Source organism: Heterodontus francisci, chromosome 46 (assembly GCF_036365525.1).
Source record: "Heterodontus francisci isolate sHetFra1 chromosome 46, sHetFra1.hap1, whole genome shotgun sequence".
Lineage (NCBI taxonomy): Eukaryota > Metazoa > Chordata > Chondrichthyes > Heterodontiformes > Heterodontidae > Heterodontus > Heterodontus francisci.
Genome location: NC_090416.1, coordinates 20,676,296 through 20,695,204, shown reverse-complemented (window position 1 = coordinate 20,695,204; position 18,909 = coordinate 20,676,296). Strand labels below are relative to the sequence as shown.

The following is an 18,909-nucleotide window of genomic DNA, read 5'->3' as shown; positions in this document are numbered from 1 at the left end:
GGAACAGAAGGTCAGGAGGTGCAACAAGCCTATCCATTCTTCAGTGATCAACCCAATGTACTCACCATATCCCTCAACCCCACCTACCCACTACTACGCTCAACCCCACCTATCACCATAAGCCTCAACTCCGACTGCACACTGAATCCCTCAACCCCACCTACCGACCATATCAGGCAACTGTACCTATCCACCATATCCCCAGTCCCACCTACTCACCATATCCCTCAACCTCACCTACTCACCTTTTAAAAATGTTTTCATGGGATGTGGGCATCGCCAGCATTTGGTGCCCATCCTTAGTTGCCCTTGACAACTGAGTGGCTTGCTAGGCCATTTCAGAGGGCTGTTAAGAGTCAACCAGATTGCTGTGGATCTGAAGTCACATATAGGCCAGACCAGTATGGATGGCAGATTTCCTTCCCTGTAGGACATTAGTAAAATGGATGGGTTTTTATAACAATTGATGATAGTTTCATGGCACCATTACTGAGTCTAGCTTTCAACCCCAGATTTGTATTAATTAACTGAATTTAAATTCCACCTGCTGCTGTGGTGGGATTTGAACCCATGTCCCCAAAGCAGTAGCCTGGGTCTTGGGATTACTAGTTCAGCAACATTACCACTACACCACCATCTCCCCCAACATCCCACAATCCCACCTACTCACCATAACCCTCAACTCACTTATCCACCATATCCATCAATCCCACCTACTCACCATATCCCTTAACCCCACCTACTCACCATATCCATCAATCCCACCTACTCACCATATCCCTTAACCCCACCTACTCACCATATCCCTCAATCCCACCTACTCACCATATCCCTCAATCCCACCTACTCACCATATCCCTTAACCCCACCTACTCACCATATCCTTCAATCCCACCTACTCACCATATCCCTTAACCCCACCTACTCACCATATCCCTTAACGCCACCTACTCACCATATCCATCAATCCCACCTACTCACCATATCCTTCAATCCCACCTACTCACCATATCCCTTAACCCCACCTACTCACCATATCCATTAACCCCACCTACTCACCATATCCCTTAATCCCACCTACTCACCATATCCTTCAATCCCACCTACTCACCATATCCCTTAACCCCACCTACTCACCATATCCTTCAATCCCACCTACTCACCATATCCCTTAACCCCACCTACTCACCATATCCATTAACCCCACCTACTCACCATATCCTTCAATCCCACCTACTCACCATATCCCTTAACCCCACCTACTCACCATATCCTTCAATCCCACCTACTCACCATATCCTTCAATCCCACCTACTCACCATATCCTTCAATCCCACCTACTCACCATATCCTTCAATCCCACCTACTCACCATATCCCTTAACCCCACCTACTCACCATATCCCTCAATCCCACCTACTCACCATATCCCTTAACCCCACCTACTCACCATATCCTTCAATCCCACCTACTCACCATATCCCTTAACCCCACCTACTCACCATATCCCTTAACCCCACCTACTCACCATATCCCTTAACCCCACCTACTCACCATATCCATTAACCCCACCTACTCACCATATCCCTCAATCCCACCTACTCACCATATCCCTTAACCCCACCTACTCACCATATCCATTAACCCCACCTACTCACCATATCCTTCAATCCCACCTACTCACCATATCCCTTAACCCCACCTACTCACCATATCCCTCAATCCCACCTACTCACCATATCCATCAATCCCACCTACTCACCATATCCTTCAATCCCACCTACTCACCATATCCATCAATCCCACCTACTCACCATATCCATTAACCCCACCTACTCACCATATCCTTCAATCCCACCTACTCACCATATCCTTCAATCCCACCTACTCACCATATCCCTTAACCCCACCTACTCACCATATCCTTCAATCCCACCTACTCACCATATCCCTTAACCCCACCTACTCACCATATCCCTCAATCCCACCTACTCACCATATCCATCAATCCCACCTACTCACCATATCCCTCAATCCCACCTACTCACCATATCCCTCAATCCCACCTACTCACCATATCCCTCAATCCCACCTACTCACCATATCCCTCAATCCCACCTACTCACCATATCCCTCAATCCCACCTACTCACCATATCCCTCAATCCCACCTACTCACCATATCCCTCAATCCCACCTACTCACCATATCCCTCAATCCCACCTACTCACCATATCCCTTAACCCCACCTACTCACCATACCCCTCAATCCCACCTACTCACCATATCCCTCAATCCCACCTACTCACCATATCCCTTAACCCCACCTACTCACCATATCCCTCAATCCCACCTACTCACCATATCCCTCAATCCCACCTACTCACCATATCCCTTAACCCCACCGACTCACCATATCCCTCAATCCCACCTACTCACCATATCCCTCAATCCCACCTACTCACCATATCCCTTAACCCCACCTACTCACCATATCCTTCAATCCCACCTACTCACCATATCCCTCAATCCCACCTACTCACCATATCCCTTAACCCCACCTACTCACCATATCCCTCAATCCCACCTACTCACCATATCCCTCAATCCCACCTACTCACCATATCCCTTAACCCCACCTACTCACCATATCCCTCAATCCCACCTACTCACCATATCCCTCAATCCCACCTACTCACCATATCCCTTAACCCCACCTACTCACCATATCCTTCAATCCCACCTACTCACCATATCCCTTAACCCCACCTACTCACCATATCCCTCAATCCCACCTACTCACCATATCCTTCAATCCCACCTACTCACCATATCCCTTAACCCCACCTACTCACCATATCCTTCAACCCCACCTACTCACCATATCCCTCAATCCCACCTACTCACCATATCCCTCAATCCCACCTACTCACCATATCCATCAATCCCACCTACTCACCATATCCTTCAATCCCACCTACTCACCATATCCTTCAATCCCACCTACTCACCATATCCATCAATCCCACCTACTCACCATATCCATCAATCCCACCTACTCACCATATCCCTCAATCCCACCTACTCACCATATCCTTCAATCCCACCTACTCACCATATCCTTCAATCCCACCTACTCACCATATCCTTCACCCCACCTACTCACCATATCCCTTAACCCCACCTACTCACCATATCCCTCAATCCCACCTACTCACCATATCCTTCAATCCCACCTACTCACCATATCCTTCAATCCCACCTACTCACCATATCCCTTAACCCCACCTACTCACCATATCCTTCAATCCCACCTACTCACCATATCCTTCAATCCCACCTACTCACCATATCCCTCAATCCCACCTACTCACCATATCCCTCAATCCCACCTACTCACCATATCCCTCAATCCCACCTACTCACCATATCCTTCAATCCCACCTACTCACCATATCCTTCAATCCCACCTACTCACCATATCCTTCAATCCCACCTACTCACCATATCCCTTAATCCCACCTACTCACCATATCCTTCAATCCCACCTACTCACCATATCCTTCAATCCCACCTACTCACCATATCCCTCAATCCCACCTACTCACCATATCCTTCAATCCCACCTACTCACCATATCCTTCAATCCCACCTACTCACCATATCCTTCAATCCCACCTACTCACCATATCCCTCAATCCCACCTACTCACCATATCCTTCAATCCCACCTACTCACCATATCCTTCAATCCCACCTACTCACCATATCCTTCAATCCCACCTACTCACCATATCCCTTAACCCCACCTACTCACCATATCCCTTAACCCCACCTACTCACCATATCCCTTAATCCCACCTACTCACCATATCCTTCAATCCCACCTACTCACCATATCCCTTAACCCCACCTACTCACCATATCCCTCAATCCCACCTACTCACCATATCCCTTAACCCCACCTACTCACCATATCCCTCAATCCCACCTACTCACCATATCCATTAACCCCACCTACTCACCATATCCCTTAACCCCACCTACTCACCATATCCTTCAATCCCACCTACTCACCATATCCTTCAATCCCACCTACTCACCATATCCCTTAACCCCACCTACTCACCATATCCCTTAATCCCACCTACTCACCATATCCTTCAATCCCACCTACTCACCATATCCCTTAATCCCACCTACTCACCATATCCATCAATCCCACCTACTCACCATATCCCTTAACCCCACCTACTCACCATATCCCTTAATCCCACCTACTCACCATATCCATCAATCCCACCTACTCACCATATCCCTTAACCCCACCTACTCACCATATCCCTTAATCCCACCTACTCACCATATCCATCAATCCCACCTACTCACCATATCCATTAACCCCACCTACTCACCATATCCTTCAATCCCACCTACTCACCATATCCTTCAATCCCACCTACTCACCATATCCTTCAATCCCACCTACTCACCATATCCTTCAATCCCACCTACTCACCATATCCATTAACCCCACCTACTCACCATATCCTTCAATCCCACCTACTCACCATATCCCTTAACCCCACCTACTCACCATATCCCTCAATCCCACCTACTCACCATATCCCTCAATCCCACCTACTCACCATATCCCTCAATCCCACCTACTCACCATATCCCTCAATCCCACCTACTCACCATATCCCTTAACCCCACCTACTCACCATATCCCTTAACCCCACCTACTCACCATATCCCTCAATCCCACCTACTCACCATATCCCTTAACCCCACCTACTCACCATATCCCTCAATCCCACCTACTCACCATATCCCTTAACCCCACCTACTCACCATATCCCTTAACCCCACCTACTCACCATATCCTTCAATCCCACCTACTCAACATATCCGTTAGCCTCACTTATTCACCATATCCCTCAATCCCCCTTACCCACTATATCCCTCAACCCCACCTACCTATCATTATCCACAATCTCACCTACTCACCGTATCCCTCAATCCCACCTACGCACCATTACCCGCAATCCCATCTACTCACCATATCCCTCAATCCCATCTACTCATAGGACATAGGAAAATCGGAGCAGGAGTAGGCCATTCAGCCCTTCGAGCCTGCAGCGCCATTCAATACGATCGTGGCTGATGATCCAAGCTCCGTACCCTGTTCCCTCTTTCACCCTGTATGCCTTGATCCCTTTAGCCCTAATATCTAACTCTTTCTTGAATATATTTAATAATTTGGCCTCAACTGCTTTCTGTGGTAGAGAATTCCACTCTCTGAGTGAAGAAATCCCTCCTCATCTCAATAGAAACAGAAATAGATAGATTATAGCCAATGCTTCCACAATTTCCATCCTTACTTCCATAAATATCCTTGGATGCATCACATCTGGTCCTGGTGACTTATCAACTTTAAATACAGCCAGCCTATGTGGTACAGCCTATCAATTTTTAGCCCATACAGTGTCTCAACTACCTCCTCTTTCACCATGATTTGGGCAACATCTTCCATGATAAAGAGATGCAAAGTACACTTATTACCTCATCCATGCCCTCTGCTTCCATGTGTAAATTCCCTTTTAGGTCTGTAATTAGCCCCGCTCCTCCTTTTACTACTTATATGTCGATATAAGATTTTGAGATTTCCTTTTATGTTAGCTGTGCGTCTCTTCTCCTATTTGTTTTTTCACTTCTCCTCTGAACCTTTTACATTCAGCCTGGTTCTCAATGGTATTATACATCTGACAGGCACCCTTGTTCTGCTACATCTTACTCTATCTCTTTCATCATTCAGGGGATCTGTTTGCCCTAATCTTTCCCCTTTGTGGGAATGTACCTTGACTGTATCCAAGCCATCTCCTCTTTAAAGGAGACCCATTGTTCAGTTACGGTTTTACCTGCCAATCTGATTCCAATTTAGTTGGGTCAGATCCATTCTCACGCCTTGGAAATTGGCCCTCACTCATTTAATTATCTTGACTCTGAACTGTTCCTTGCTCAACCTAAACTTTATGATGCTATGGTCACTGTCCCCTAAATGTTCTCCTACTGACATGATTCACTTGACCCAGCTCATTCCCCAGAACCAGATCCAGCAATGCCTCCTTCCTCGTTGGACTGGAAACATACTGAACACACTTTAGAAACTTTGCCACTCTGCCCTTTACACTATTACTATCCCAATCTCTATTAGGATGATTAAAGTCTCCCATTTCAAATAAATTAAATTTAGGCTCAAGATGAAAGATGTAAACATGGAATGGAAGCTTCCAGTTTGCTCATCCACTCTGGACAACAATAATCCCTTTGGAGGGGAGATGGTGGTGTAGTGGTAATGTTACTGATCTAGTAATCCACTGGTCCTGGGGACATGGGTTTAAATCCCACCACAGCAGCTAGTGGAATTTAAATTCAGTTAATTAACACACATCTGGAATTAAAAGCTAGATTCAGTAATGGTGCCATGAAACTATCATCAATTGTTATAAAAACCCATCCATTTTACTAATGTGCTACAGGGAAGGAAATTTGCCATCCGTACCTGGTCTGGCCTACATGTGACTCCAGATCCACAGCAATGTGGTTGATTAACTGCCCTCTGAAATGGCCTAGCAAGCCACTCAGTTGTCAAAGGCAACTAAGGATGGGCATCAAATGCTGGCAATGCCCACATCCCATGAAGGAATTTTTAAAAATCACCCATTGCTGGCACCTAAAGGCCAACATTTTGAAGCAGGTTATTCAGAACAGGAAACCTGGCTGATATCCTCACTCTCCAGGGCACTGAGACCAACTACAGCATTTTGGCCCCATACCAGCTAACACAGCTCAGATCAGGGGTGGAACCTGTCCAAAATGGTCAGAATCATCTCAGAGAGGACAAGATGATTTACAATTTCATCAGGCGCCACAAAGATTTCGATACTCAACATGGAAATTTATTCATTATGAACGGAAAGGCATGTGACCAGCTCTCCCGGCCTGATACCCACCCCTCCCCCTGCATTACTGGTGTTTACCTGCTGCCAAATTGTCTATCTGTTCACAGAGATCCAGTTGACTCTCCCTAATAGTCACCATTATCCTCAATCCCATCTACTCACCATATTCCTCAATCTCACCTATTCACCATATCCCTCAGTCCCACCTACCCACTAGATCCCTCAATCCCACCAATCCACCATTACCCTCAATCCCACCTACCCCTTACCATATCCCTCAACCTCACTATATCCCTCAATCACACCTACCCAACTTTACCCTAAATTTCACCTACCCATCATATCCCTCAATCCCACCTACCCACCATTACCCTCAATCCCACCTACCCATCATTTCCCTTAATCTCACCTACCCACCACAACCCTCAAACCCACCTATCCACCATCTCAGCATATCCCTAAATCTCACCGACCCACTTCGATGATCTCTCAGCCCCATCTTCTCACCTTGTCCATTAACCCAACTCTCACCAAATCTATCAATCGCACCTTCTCTTCCTACCCCTCAACCCTTCTCTCTGTAGAAATACCTCCAATTGGCCTCTGACCCCAGTTACATTCTCTGCTTTACTGGAAACTTCCATGGAAACCTATTGACCAATTCATTGCACTTTGAGTGAATACTTATTCCCTGGCTTCCCTCCTAATTCAAAACACCTGCATCTTTGACTTGTGTCACCTGGAATTGGCAAAATTTGCCTGAACCAATTTTGTTACAATTCCCTTTGTGATCTTGAATATTGCAATTCAGTCTTCTCCGTTTCACAGAAAAAAAACAAATACAAGACACTGAGCTGGGAAGGAGCTGCAAAACAGACCCAAAGTGCACACCCAAAAGAAAATTCTGGCAATAAGCCACTGACAGTCTGAGCTAACAGCACTGTAGTGAAGCAATGTTTACTATTTTTTGTGTTTAATTTGTTTAGTAGGTATATTTTCTGCTAGGTCCTTGGTGAACGTTGGTTGGTGTTTGTCTTTTTGATTTTATATCAAATCAGTAATCATCATCATAGAATCATCATTACACCACACCACAGAAGGAGACCATTCAGCCCGTCTTGTCTGTGCTGGCTCTCTGCAAGAACAACTCACCTAGTCCCACTCCCCTGCCTTTTCCTGTGGCCCTGCCAATTTTTTCTCTTCAGATAATTATCCAATTCTCTTTTGAAGGCCTCGGTTGAATCTGCCTCCACCATAGTCTCAGGCAGTGCATTCCAGCTCCTAACCACTCACTGTTTAAAAATGTTTTTCCTCAGGTCAACATTGCTTCTTTTGCCGATCACCTTAAATCAGTGTCCTGTGGTTCTGGATCCTTCCGCTAATAGGAGCAGATTTTTCCATATCTACTTTGTCCAGACACCTCATGATTTTGAACACCTTTGTCAAATCTCCTCTCAGTCTTCTACAAGAAGAACAGCCCCAGCTTCTCCAATCCATCCACGTAACTGAAGTTCCTCATCTCTGGAACGATTCTCATGAATCTTTTCTGCACCTTCTCTAATGCATCCTTCCCAAAGTGTGGTGCCCAGAACTGGACACACAATACTTCAGATGAGGCTGACCCAGTGTATTATACAGGTTTATCATAACTTCCTTCTTCTTGTACTCTACGGCCCTATTTATAAATCCCAGGATCCCATATGCTTTATTAACCACTTTCTCAACCTGCTCTGCAACCTTCAATGATTTGTGCACGTATACCCCCAGCTCCCTCTGCTCCTACACTGCCTTTAGAACTGCACCCTTTAACTTATATTGTCTCTCTTCGTTCTTCCTACCAAAATTAATCACATCACACTTTTCTACATTAAATTTCATCTGCCACTTGGCTGCCCATTCCACCAGCCTATGTCCTCTTGAAGTTATCACTACCCTCTTCACATTCCACAACACTTCCAATCTTTGTGTCATCTGCAAATTTTGAAATTGTGCCTTGAACACCCAGTTAAGGTCATTAATATATATCAAGAAAAACAGGGGACCCAACACCAACCCCTGGGGAACCCCACCTTGCTCCAGTCCAAAAAACAATCGTTCACAACTACTCTGTTTCCTGTCACTCAGCCAATTTTGTATCCATGCTGCCACTGTCCCTTTAATTCCATGGGCTTCAACTTTGCTGACAAGCCTGTTATGTAGCACTTTATCGAATGTCTTTTGGAAGTCCATGTACACCAAATCAACACTCACCGGTACCTCATCAAAAAACTCACACAAGTTAATTAAACACAATTGCTCTGAACAACTCCATGCTGGCATTCCTTAATTAATCCACATTTGTCCATGTGACTATTAATTTTGTCCCGAACCAAGGTTAAACTAACTGGACTGTAGTTTCTGGGCACTTCCCTACTCACCTTTTTGAACAAGGGTGTAACATTTGTAATTCTCCAGTCCTCTTGTACCACACCTATACCTAAGGAGGATTAGAGGATAATGGCCAGTGCCTCAGCAATTTCCAACCTTACTTCCCTCAGTATCCTTGGATGCATCTCATCTGGTCCTGGTGACTTATCAACTTTAAGTACAGCCAGCCTATCTCATACCTCCTCTTTATCAATTTTTAGCCAATCCAGTGTCTCATCAACCTCCTCTTCACTATGACCTGGGCAGTGTCTTCTTCTTCCTTGGTAAAGACAGCTGCAAAGTATTCATTTAGTATCTCAGCCATGCCCCTGCCTCCATATGTAAATCCCCTTTTAGGTCCCTAATAGGCTCCACCCCTCCTTTTATCACCCTTTTACTATTTATATGCCTATAGAAGACTTTTAGATTCACTTTTATGTTAGCTGCCAGTCTCTTCTCATACTCTCTCTCTTTGCTTCTCATTTGTTTTTTCACTTCTCCTCTGAAGCTTCGATATTCAGTCTGGTTCTCAATTATATTATCCACCTGACATCTGTCATATGCACCCTTGTTCTGCTTTATCTCTTTCATCATCCAGGGATCTCTGGGTCTGTTTGTCCTATCTTTCCGCTTCGTGGGAATGTACCTGGACTGTACCCAAACCATCTCCTCTTTAAAGTCAGCCAATTGTTCAGTTATGGTTTTACCTGCCAATCTGATTCCATTTTACTTGGGCCAGATCCATTCTCACTCCATTGAAGCTGCCCTCCCCCAGTTAGTTATCTTTACTCTGTATTGTTCCTTGTACTTTTCCATAGCCAACCTAAACTTTATGATGCTATGGTCACTGTCCTCTAAATGTTCTCATTCTGACAATTCACTTGACCCACCTCATTCCCCAGAATCAGATCCAGAAATGCCTCCTTCCTCGTTTGACTGGAAACATACTGATATAGAAAATTCTCCTGAACTCACTCTAAAAATTCTTGCCCCTCTCTGCCCTTTAAACTATTACCATCCCAGTTTACATTTGGATAACGTCCCCGTTATAACTACTTTCTAATTCCTGCACCTCTCTGTAATTTCATTGCAAATTTGATCCTCTATATCTTTCTCAGTAGTTGGCTGCCTAAAGAATGCCCTCAGCAATGTAATGTTGTACCTTTATTGTTTCTTGGCCCTAACCAAGTAGATTCTACCATTCACCTTCATGCTCTCTGTGGCTCAGGACCGGATCATGGAAGAAATTTCACTGACATTTAGTGACTCACAATATTCTTTGCATTGACGTTCACTTTGTTCTGAATCAGCCACCTGATCATTGCTGTGTCATTCCTCTTGGCTGCTTCTTGGAGATCTTTTTCAGTTTGCAACACTGGGGAAGAGATGAACTACATCAGCAGGATAGGTACAGCACAGGGGTTAGATACAGAGTAAAGCTCCCTCTACACTGTCCCCATCAAAAAAAAACGGGGGTTAGATACAGAGTAAAGCTCCCTCTACACTGTCCCCATCAAACACTCCCAGGACAGGTACAGCACGGGGTTAGATACAGAGTAAAGCTCCCGCTACACTGTCCCCATCAAACACTCCCAGGACAGGTACAGTACGGGGTTAGATACAGAGTAAAGCTCCCTCTACACTGTCCCCATCAAACACTCCCCAGGACAGGGACAGCACGGGGTTAGATACAGAGTAAAGCTCCCTCTACACTGTCCCCATCAAACACTCCCCAGGACAGGGACAGCACAGGGTTAGATACAGAGTAAAGCTCCCTCTACACTGTCCCCATCAAAAAAAAACGGGGGTTAGATACAGAGTAAAGCTCCCTCTACACTGTCCCCATCAAAAAAAAACGGGGGTTAGATACAGAGTAAAGCTCCCTCTACACTGTCCCCATCAAAAAAAAACGGGGGTTAGATACAGAGTAAAGCTCCCTCTACACTGTCCCCATCAAACACTCCCAGGACAGGGACAGCACGGGGGTTAGATACAGAGTAAAGCTCCCTCTACACTGTTCCCATCAAACACTCCCAGGGCAGGTACAGAATGGGGCTAGATACAGAGTAAAACTCCCTCTACACTGTCCCCATCAAACACTCCCAGGGCAGGTACAGAATGGGGCTAGATACAGAGTAAAACTCCCACTACACTGTCCCAAAAAAGGGGTTAAATACAGAGTAAAAAGAAAGAAAAACGGGGGTTAGATACAGAGTAAAGCTCCCTCTACTGTCCTCACATTGTGTCAATGATCACCACCACAAGGCAAAGACTGAAAGGATATTTCATCCCAGATGGATGATGGAATAGCACAAACTGCTGCTGTTTTTACAAACTGATGTGAAGTAGTTCTTTGCAGGCCACTGCGACTCAAGCTGGGACAGAAGCTGATGCAGTGAATGTGCCGGGCAGATTTAAACTCAATTTTACAGTTCAAACTGAGATGCAGGCTCTTCTCTGTCACACTGCGAAATCCTGAAAGGAAGTTAGGACTTTAAAAGTGAAGGAATTTGCTCACATTTCTCATCCTCAGCCACTGTCTCCTCATTCATGATCTTATATTCACAGGGCGCCCAGTATTCAGTGTCAGAGCTGAGTAAACAGCTCGAACATTACCACACCCTCTTCTCAAACTCCTGGGGCGAGGCAGCAGAGCTACCTGTTAACCTGCTACCTGTTAACCTGCCACCTGTTAACCTGCCACCTGTTAACCTGCTACCTGTTAACCTGCTACCTGTTAACCTGCTCTATGCTGAAATCAGTTTCCCAATCCAATGGGAGCAGAAACTCCCCAGGGTGGGAGTTCCACAGAGAGAAGATGAGGGGAAAGGGGAGATGATGAGGTAAAGAGCAGTGGATGAAGATATGGGCTGAAAATGAGGGAAAGGGGAGATGTCGAGAGGATGAGGCATGAGGGAGATGAGGGAAAGAGCAGAGGATGAAGCAAGTTGAGGCGGAGGAGGAGTGATGATGATGAGGGGGGAGGATATGGTGGTTCATGAAGATGGTGAGCGGGATGAGGATAAGGGAAAGGATGAGGGGAATGGACGAGGAATAATGAGGGAATATAGCTGCTCCTCCAGGCGAACTCTTCCCGCGGTGGAGGCGGTTGGTTTGGGCGGGAAGGGCACGTGGGCCGGGTGCAAGGGGCGTGGTCCGGGTGAACGGGGCGTGGCCCGGGTGAACGGGGCGTGGCCCGGGCGGGAAGGGCACGTGGCCCGGGTGAACGGGGCGTGGCCCGGGTGGGAAGGGCACGTGGTCCGGGTGAACGGGGCGTGGTCCGGGTGAACGGGGCGTGGCCCGGGTGAACGGGGCGTGGCCCATGTAGGCGGTTGGTTTGGGCGGGAGGGGTCGGTTGGGCCGGATGGCGGAGGTTGTGTGTGGCCACAGGTGAGACACACGCTCCCGGCCCCTCAATTCCTCCCCACTCCTGAGGAGGGACCCTGTCCCCCTCCCCCGGCCCAGATGTTTCCTCCACATCAGCAGTGACTGCACTTCCAAAGCATTTAATTGGCGGGTAAGTGCTTTGAGATGACCTGAAATTGAGAAAGGCGCTACAGGAATGCAAACCTTTTTCAACTGTTTTGTAATTTCAGGACCTGGTGTCTGTTGCCACCCAATGGTCAATGTTTGCACTGCCTTTTGACAAACCAAGACTCACACTTCATGTTCAACACCCAGGATTTCAACAGCCTGGATAAAAGAGAAGGTATTTAAATGATCAATATTGGGCCAGGACACTGGAGAAGGCCGGCAGCTGCTCTTCTTAGAAAACTGCCCTGAGATATTTCACACCCAGCTGAGAGGGCAAACTAGCTCTCACTGTATCAGTCTGGCCGAATGACGGCACCTCAAAGAATGCTGCACTCCCTCAGTACTGACCCTCCGACAGTGCTGCACTCCCTCAGTACTGACCCTCCGACAGTGCTGCACTCCCTCAGTACTGACCCTCCGACAGTGCGGCACTCCCTCAGTATTTACCCTCCGACAGTGCAGCGCTCCCTCTGTACTGACCCTCCGACAGTGCAGCACTCCCTCAGTACTGACCCTCTGACAGTGCAGCACTCCCTCAGTACTGACCCTCCGACAGTGCAGCACTCCCTCAGTACTGACCCTCCGACAGTGCAGCACTCCCTCAGTACTGACACTCCGACAGTGCTGCACTCCCTCAGTACTGACCCTCCGACAGTGCTGAACTCCTTCAGTACTGACCCTCCGACAGTGCTGCACTCCCTCAGTACTGACCCTCCGACAGTGCTGCACTCCCTCAGTACTGACCCTCCGACAGTGCGGCACTCCCTCAGTATTTACCCTCCGACAGTGCAGCGCTCCCTCTGTACTGACCCTCCGACAGTGCAGCACTCCCTCAGTACTGACCCTCCTGACCCTCCGACAGTGCTGCACTCCCTCAGTACTGACCCTCCGACAGTGCAGCACTCCCTCAGTACTGACCCTCTGACAGTGCGGCACTCCCTCAGTACTGACCCTCCGACAGTGCGGCACTCCCTCAGTACTGACCCTCCGACAGTGCAGCACTCCCTCAGTACTGACCCTCCGACAGTGCTGCACTCCCTCAGTACTGACCCTCCGACAGTGCTGAACTCCTTCAGTACTGACCCTCCGACAGTGCTGCACTCCCTCAGTACTGACCCTCCGACAGTGCTGCACTCCCTCAGTACTGACCCTCCGACAGTGCGGCACTCCCTCAGTATTTACCCTCCGACAGTGCAGCGCTCCCTCTGTACTGACCCTCCGACAGTGCAGCACTCCCTCAGTACTGACCCTCTGACAGTGCAGCACTCCCTCAGTACTGACCCTCCGACAGTGCAGCACTCCCTCAGTACTGACCCTCCGACAGTGCAGCACTCCCTCAGTACTGACACTCCGACAGTGCTGCACTCCCTCAGTACTGACCCTCCGACAGTGCTGAACTCCTTCAGTACTGACCCTCCGACAGTGCTGCACTCCCTCAGTACTGACCCTCCGACAGTGCTGCACTCCCTCAGTACTGACCCTCCGACAGTGCGGCACTCCCTCAGTATTTACCCTCCGACAGTGCAGCGCTCCCTCTGTACTGACCCTCCGACAGTGCAGCACTCCCTCAGTACTGACCCTCTGACAGTGCAGCACTCCCTCAGTACTGACCCTCCGACAGTGCAGCACTCCCTCAGTACTGACCCTCCGACAGTGCAGCACTCCCTCAGTACTGACCCTCCGACAGCGCGGCACTCCCTCAGTACTTACCCTCCGACAGTGCAGCGCTCCCTCTGTACTGACCCTCCGACAGTGCGGCACTCCCTCAGTACTGACCCTCCGACAGTGCGGCACTCCCTCAGTACTGACCCTCCGACAGTGCGGCACTCCCTCAGTACTGACCCTCCGACAGTGCGGCACTCCCTCAGTACTGACCCTCCGACAGTGCGGCACTCCCTCAGTACTGACCCTCCGACAGTGCGGCACTCCCTCAGTACTGACCCTCCGACAGTGCGGCACTCCCTCAGTACTGACCCTCCGACAGTGCGGCACTCCCTCAGTACTGACCCTCCGACAGTGCAGCACTCCCTCAGTACTGACCCTCCGACAGTGCGGCACTCCCTCAGTACTTACCCTCCGACAGTGCAGCACTCCCTCAGTACTGACCCTCCGACAGTGCGGCACTCCCTCAGTACTGACCCTCTGACAGTGCAGCACTCCCTCAGTACTGACCCTCTGACAGTGCAGCGCTCCCTCAGTACTGACCCTCTGACAGTGCAGCACTCCCTCAGTACTGACCCTCTGACAGTGCAGCACTCCCTCAGGACTGACCCTCCGACAGTGCGGCTCTCCCTCAGTACTGACCCTCCAACAGTGCGGCGCTCCCTCAGTACTGACCCTCCGACAGTGCGGCACTCCCTCAGTACTGACCTTCCGACATTGCGGCACTCCCTCAGTACTGACCCTCCGACAGTGCGGCACTCCCTCAGTACTGACCCTCCGACAGTGCAGCACTCCCTCAGTACTGACCCTCCGACAGTGCGGCACTCCCTCAGTACTGACCCTCCGACAGTGCGGCACTCCCTCAGTACTGACCCTCCGACAGTGCGGCACTCCCTCAGTACTGACCCTCCGACAGTGCGGCACTCCCTCAGTACTGACCCTCCGACAGTGCGGCACTCCCTCAGTACTGACCCTCCGACAGTGCGGCACTCCCTCAGTACTGACCCTCCGACAGTGCGGCACTCCCTCAGTACTGACCCTCCGACAGTGCAGCACTCCCTCAGTACTGACCCTCCGACAGTGCGGCACTCCCTCAGTACTTACCCTCCGACAGTGCAGCACTCCCTCAGTACTGACCCTCCGACAGTGCGGCACTCCCTCAGTACTGACCCTCTGACAGTGCAGCACTCCCTCAGTACTGACCCTCTGACAGTGCAGCGCTCCCTCAGTACTGACCCTCTGACAGTGCAGCACTCCCTCAGTACTGACCCTCTGACAGTGCAGCACTCCCTCAGGACTGACCCTCCGACAGTGCGGCTCTCCCTCAGTACTGACCCTCCAACAGTGCGGCGCTCCCTCAGTACTGACCCTCCGACAGTGCGGCACTCCCTCAGTACTGACCTTCCGACATTGCGGCACTCCCTCAGTACTGACCCTCCAACAGTGCGGCACTCCCTCAGTACTGACCTTCCGACATTGCGGCACTCCCTCAGTACTGACCCTCCGACAGTGCAGCACTCCCTCAGTACTGACCCTCCGACAGTGCAGCACTCCCTCAGTACTGACCCTCCGACAGTGCTGCACTCCCTCAGTACTGACCCTCCGACAGTGTGGCACTCCCTCAGTACTGACCTTCCGACATTGCGGCACTCCCTCAGTACTGACCCTCCGACAGTGCGGCACTCCCTCAGTACTGACCTTCCGACATTGCGGCACTCCCTCAGTACTGACCCTCCGACAGTGCAGCACTCCCTCAGTACTGACCATCCGACAGTGCTGCACTCCCTCAGTACTGACCCTCCGACAGTGCGGCGCTCCCTCAGTACTGACCCTCCGACAGTGTGGCGCTCCCTCAGTACTGACCCTCCGACACTGCAGCACTCCCTCAGTACTAACCCTCCGACAGTGCAGCACTCCCTCAGTACTGACCCTCTGACATTGCGGCGCTCCCTCAGTACTGACCCTCCGACAGTGCGGCACTCCCTCAGTACTGACCTTCCGACATTGCGGCACTCCCTCAGTACTGACCCTCCGACAGTGCTGCACTCCCTCAGTACTGACCCTCCGACAGTGCAGCACTCCCTCAGTATTGACCCTCCGACAGTGCTGCACTCCCTCAGTACTGACCCTCCGACAGTGCAGCACTCCCTCAGTATTGACCCTCCGACAGTGCTGCACTCCCTCAGCACTGACCCTCCGACAGTGCTGCGCTCCCTCAGTACTGACCCTCCGACAGTGCTGCGCTCCCTCAGTACTGACCCTCCGACAGTGCTGCGCTCCCTCAGTACTGACCCTCCGACAGTGCGGCAATCCCTCAGTACTGACCCTCCGACAGTGTGGCACTCCCTCAGTACTGACCCCCCGACAGTGCGGCACTCCCTCAGTACTGACCCTCCGACAGTGTGGCACTCCCTCAGTACTGACCCTCCGACAGTGCGGCACTCCCTCAGTACTGACCCTCCGACAGTGCGACACTCCCTCAGTACTAACCCTCCGACAGTGCGGCACTCCCTCAGTACTGACCCTCCGACAGTGCGGCACTCCCTCAGTCTTGACCCTCCGACAGTGCGGCACTCCCTCAGTACTGACCCTCCGACATTGCGGCGCACCCTCAGTACTGACTTTCTGACAGTGCTGCACTCCCTCAGTACTGACCCTCCGACAGTGCAGCACTCCCTCAGTACTGACCCTCCGACAGTGCGGCGCTCCCTCAGTACTGACCCTCCGACAGTGCGGCACTCCCTCAGTACTGACCCTCTGACATTGCGGCGCTCCCTCAGTACTGACCCTCTGACAGTGCAGCACTCCCTGAGTACTGACCCTCCGACAGTGCGGCGTTCCCTCAGTACTGACTCTCCGACAGTGTGGCACTCCCTCATTACTGACCTTTCGACAGTGCGGCACTCCCTCAGTACTGACCATCCGACAGTGCTGCACTCCCTCAGTACTGACCCTCCGACAGTGCGGCACTCCCTCAGTACTGACCTTCCGACATTGCGGCACTCCCTCAGTACTGACCCTCCGACAGTGCAGCACTCCCTCAGTACTGACCATCCGACAGTGCTGCACTCCCTCAGTACTGACCCTCCGACAGTGCGGCGCTCCCTCAGTACTGACCCTCCGACAGTGTGGCGCTCCCTCAGTACTGACCCTCCGACACTGCAGCACTCCCTCAGTACTGACCCTCCGACAGTGCAGCACTCCCTCAGTACTGACCCTCCGACAGTGCGGCACTCCCTCAGTACTTACCCTCCGACAGTGCAGCGCTCCCTCTGTACTGACCCTCCGACAGTGCAGCACTCCCTCAGTACTGACCCTCCGACAGTGCGGCACTCCCTCAGTACTGACCCTCCGACAGTGCGGCACTCCCTCAGTACTGACCCTCCGACAGTGCGGCACTCCCTCAGTACTGACCCTCCGACAGTGCGGCACTCCCTCAGTACTGACCCTCCGACAGTGCGGCACTCCCTCAGTACTGACCCTCCGACAGTGCGGCACTCCCTCAGTACTGACCCTCCGACAGTGCAGCACTCCCTCAGTACTGACCCTCCGACAGTGCGGCACTCCCTCAGTACTGACCCTCCGACAGTGCGGCACTCCCTCAGTACTGACCCTCCGACAGTGCGGCACTCCCTCAGTACTGACCCTCCGACAGTGCGGCACTCCCTCAGTACTGACCCTCCGACAGTGCGGCACTCCCTCAGTACTGACCCTCCGACAGTGCGGCACTCCCTCAGTACTGACCCTCCGACAGTGCGGCACTCCCTCAGTACTGACCCTCCGACAGTGCTGCACTCCCTCAGTACTGACCCTCCGACAGTGCGGCACTCCCTCAGTACTTACCCTCCGACAGTGCAGCACTCCCTCAGTACTGACCCTCCGACAGTGCGGCACTCCCTCAGTACTGACCCTCTGACAGTGCAGCACTCCCTCAGTACTGACCCTCTGACAGTGCAGCGCTCCCTCAGTACTGACCCTCTGACAGTGCAGCACTCCCTCAGTACTGACCCTCTGACAGTGCAGCACTCCCTCAGGACTGACCCTCCGACAGTGCGGCTCTCCCTCAGTACTGACCCTCCGACAGTGCTGCGCTCCCTCAGTACTGACCCTCCGACAGTGCGGCAATCCCTCAGTACTGACCCTCCGACAGTGCGGCACTCCCTCAGTACTGACCCCCCGACAGTGCGGCACTCCCTCAGTACTGACCCTCCGACAGTGTGGCACTCCCTCAGTACTGACCCTCCGACAGTGCGGCACTCCCTCAGTACTGACCCTCCGACAGTGCGACACTCCCTCAGTACTAACCCTCCGACAGTGCGGCACTCCCTCAGTACTGACCCTC

The 18,909-nt window shown here is 50.9% G+C and overlaps 1 protein-coding gene across 2 annotated transcripts in view; it reads right to left on the bottom strand.

The window, feature by feature from the left end:
- The window catches only part of LOC137356961 (ankyrin repeat and death domain-containing protein 1A-like), a 38,672-nt gene extending 26,710 nt beyond the window's left edge, over positions 1-11,962 (bottom strand). For both annotated transcript variants that reach the window (XM_068022854.1, XM_068022855.1), the window contains exons 1-2: positions 11,890-11,962; positions 10,643-10,746 (exon numbers count right to left, since the gene is read on the bottom strand). In XM_068022854.1, coding sequence (XP_067878955.1) covers positions 10,643-10,746; positions 11,890-11,923 — 138 coding nt within the window. In that variant the 5' untranslated portion in view covers positions 11,924-11,962. The remainder of the gene's footprint in view (positions 1-10,642; positions 10,747-11,889) is intronic.
- Between the last annotated feature and the right edge of the window lie 6,947 nt (positions 11,963-18,909).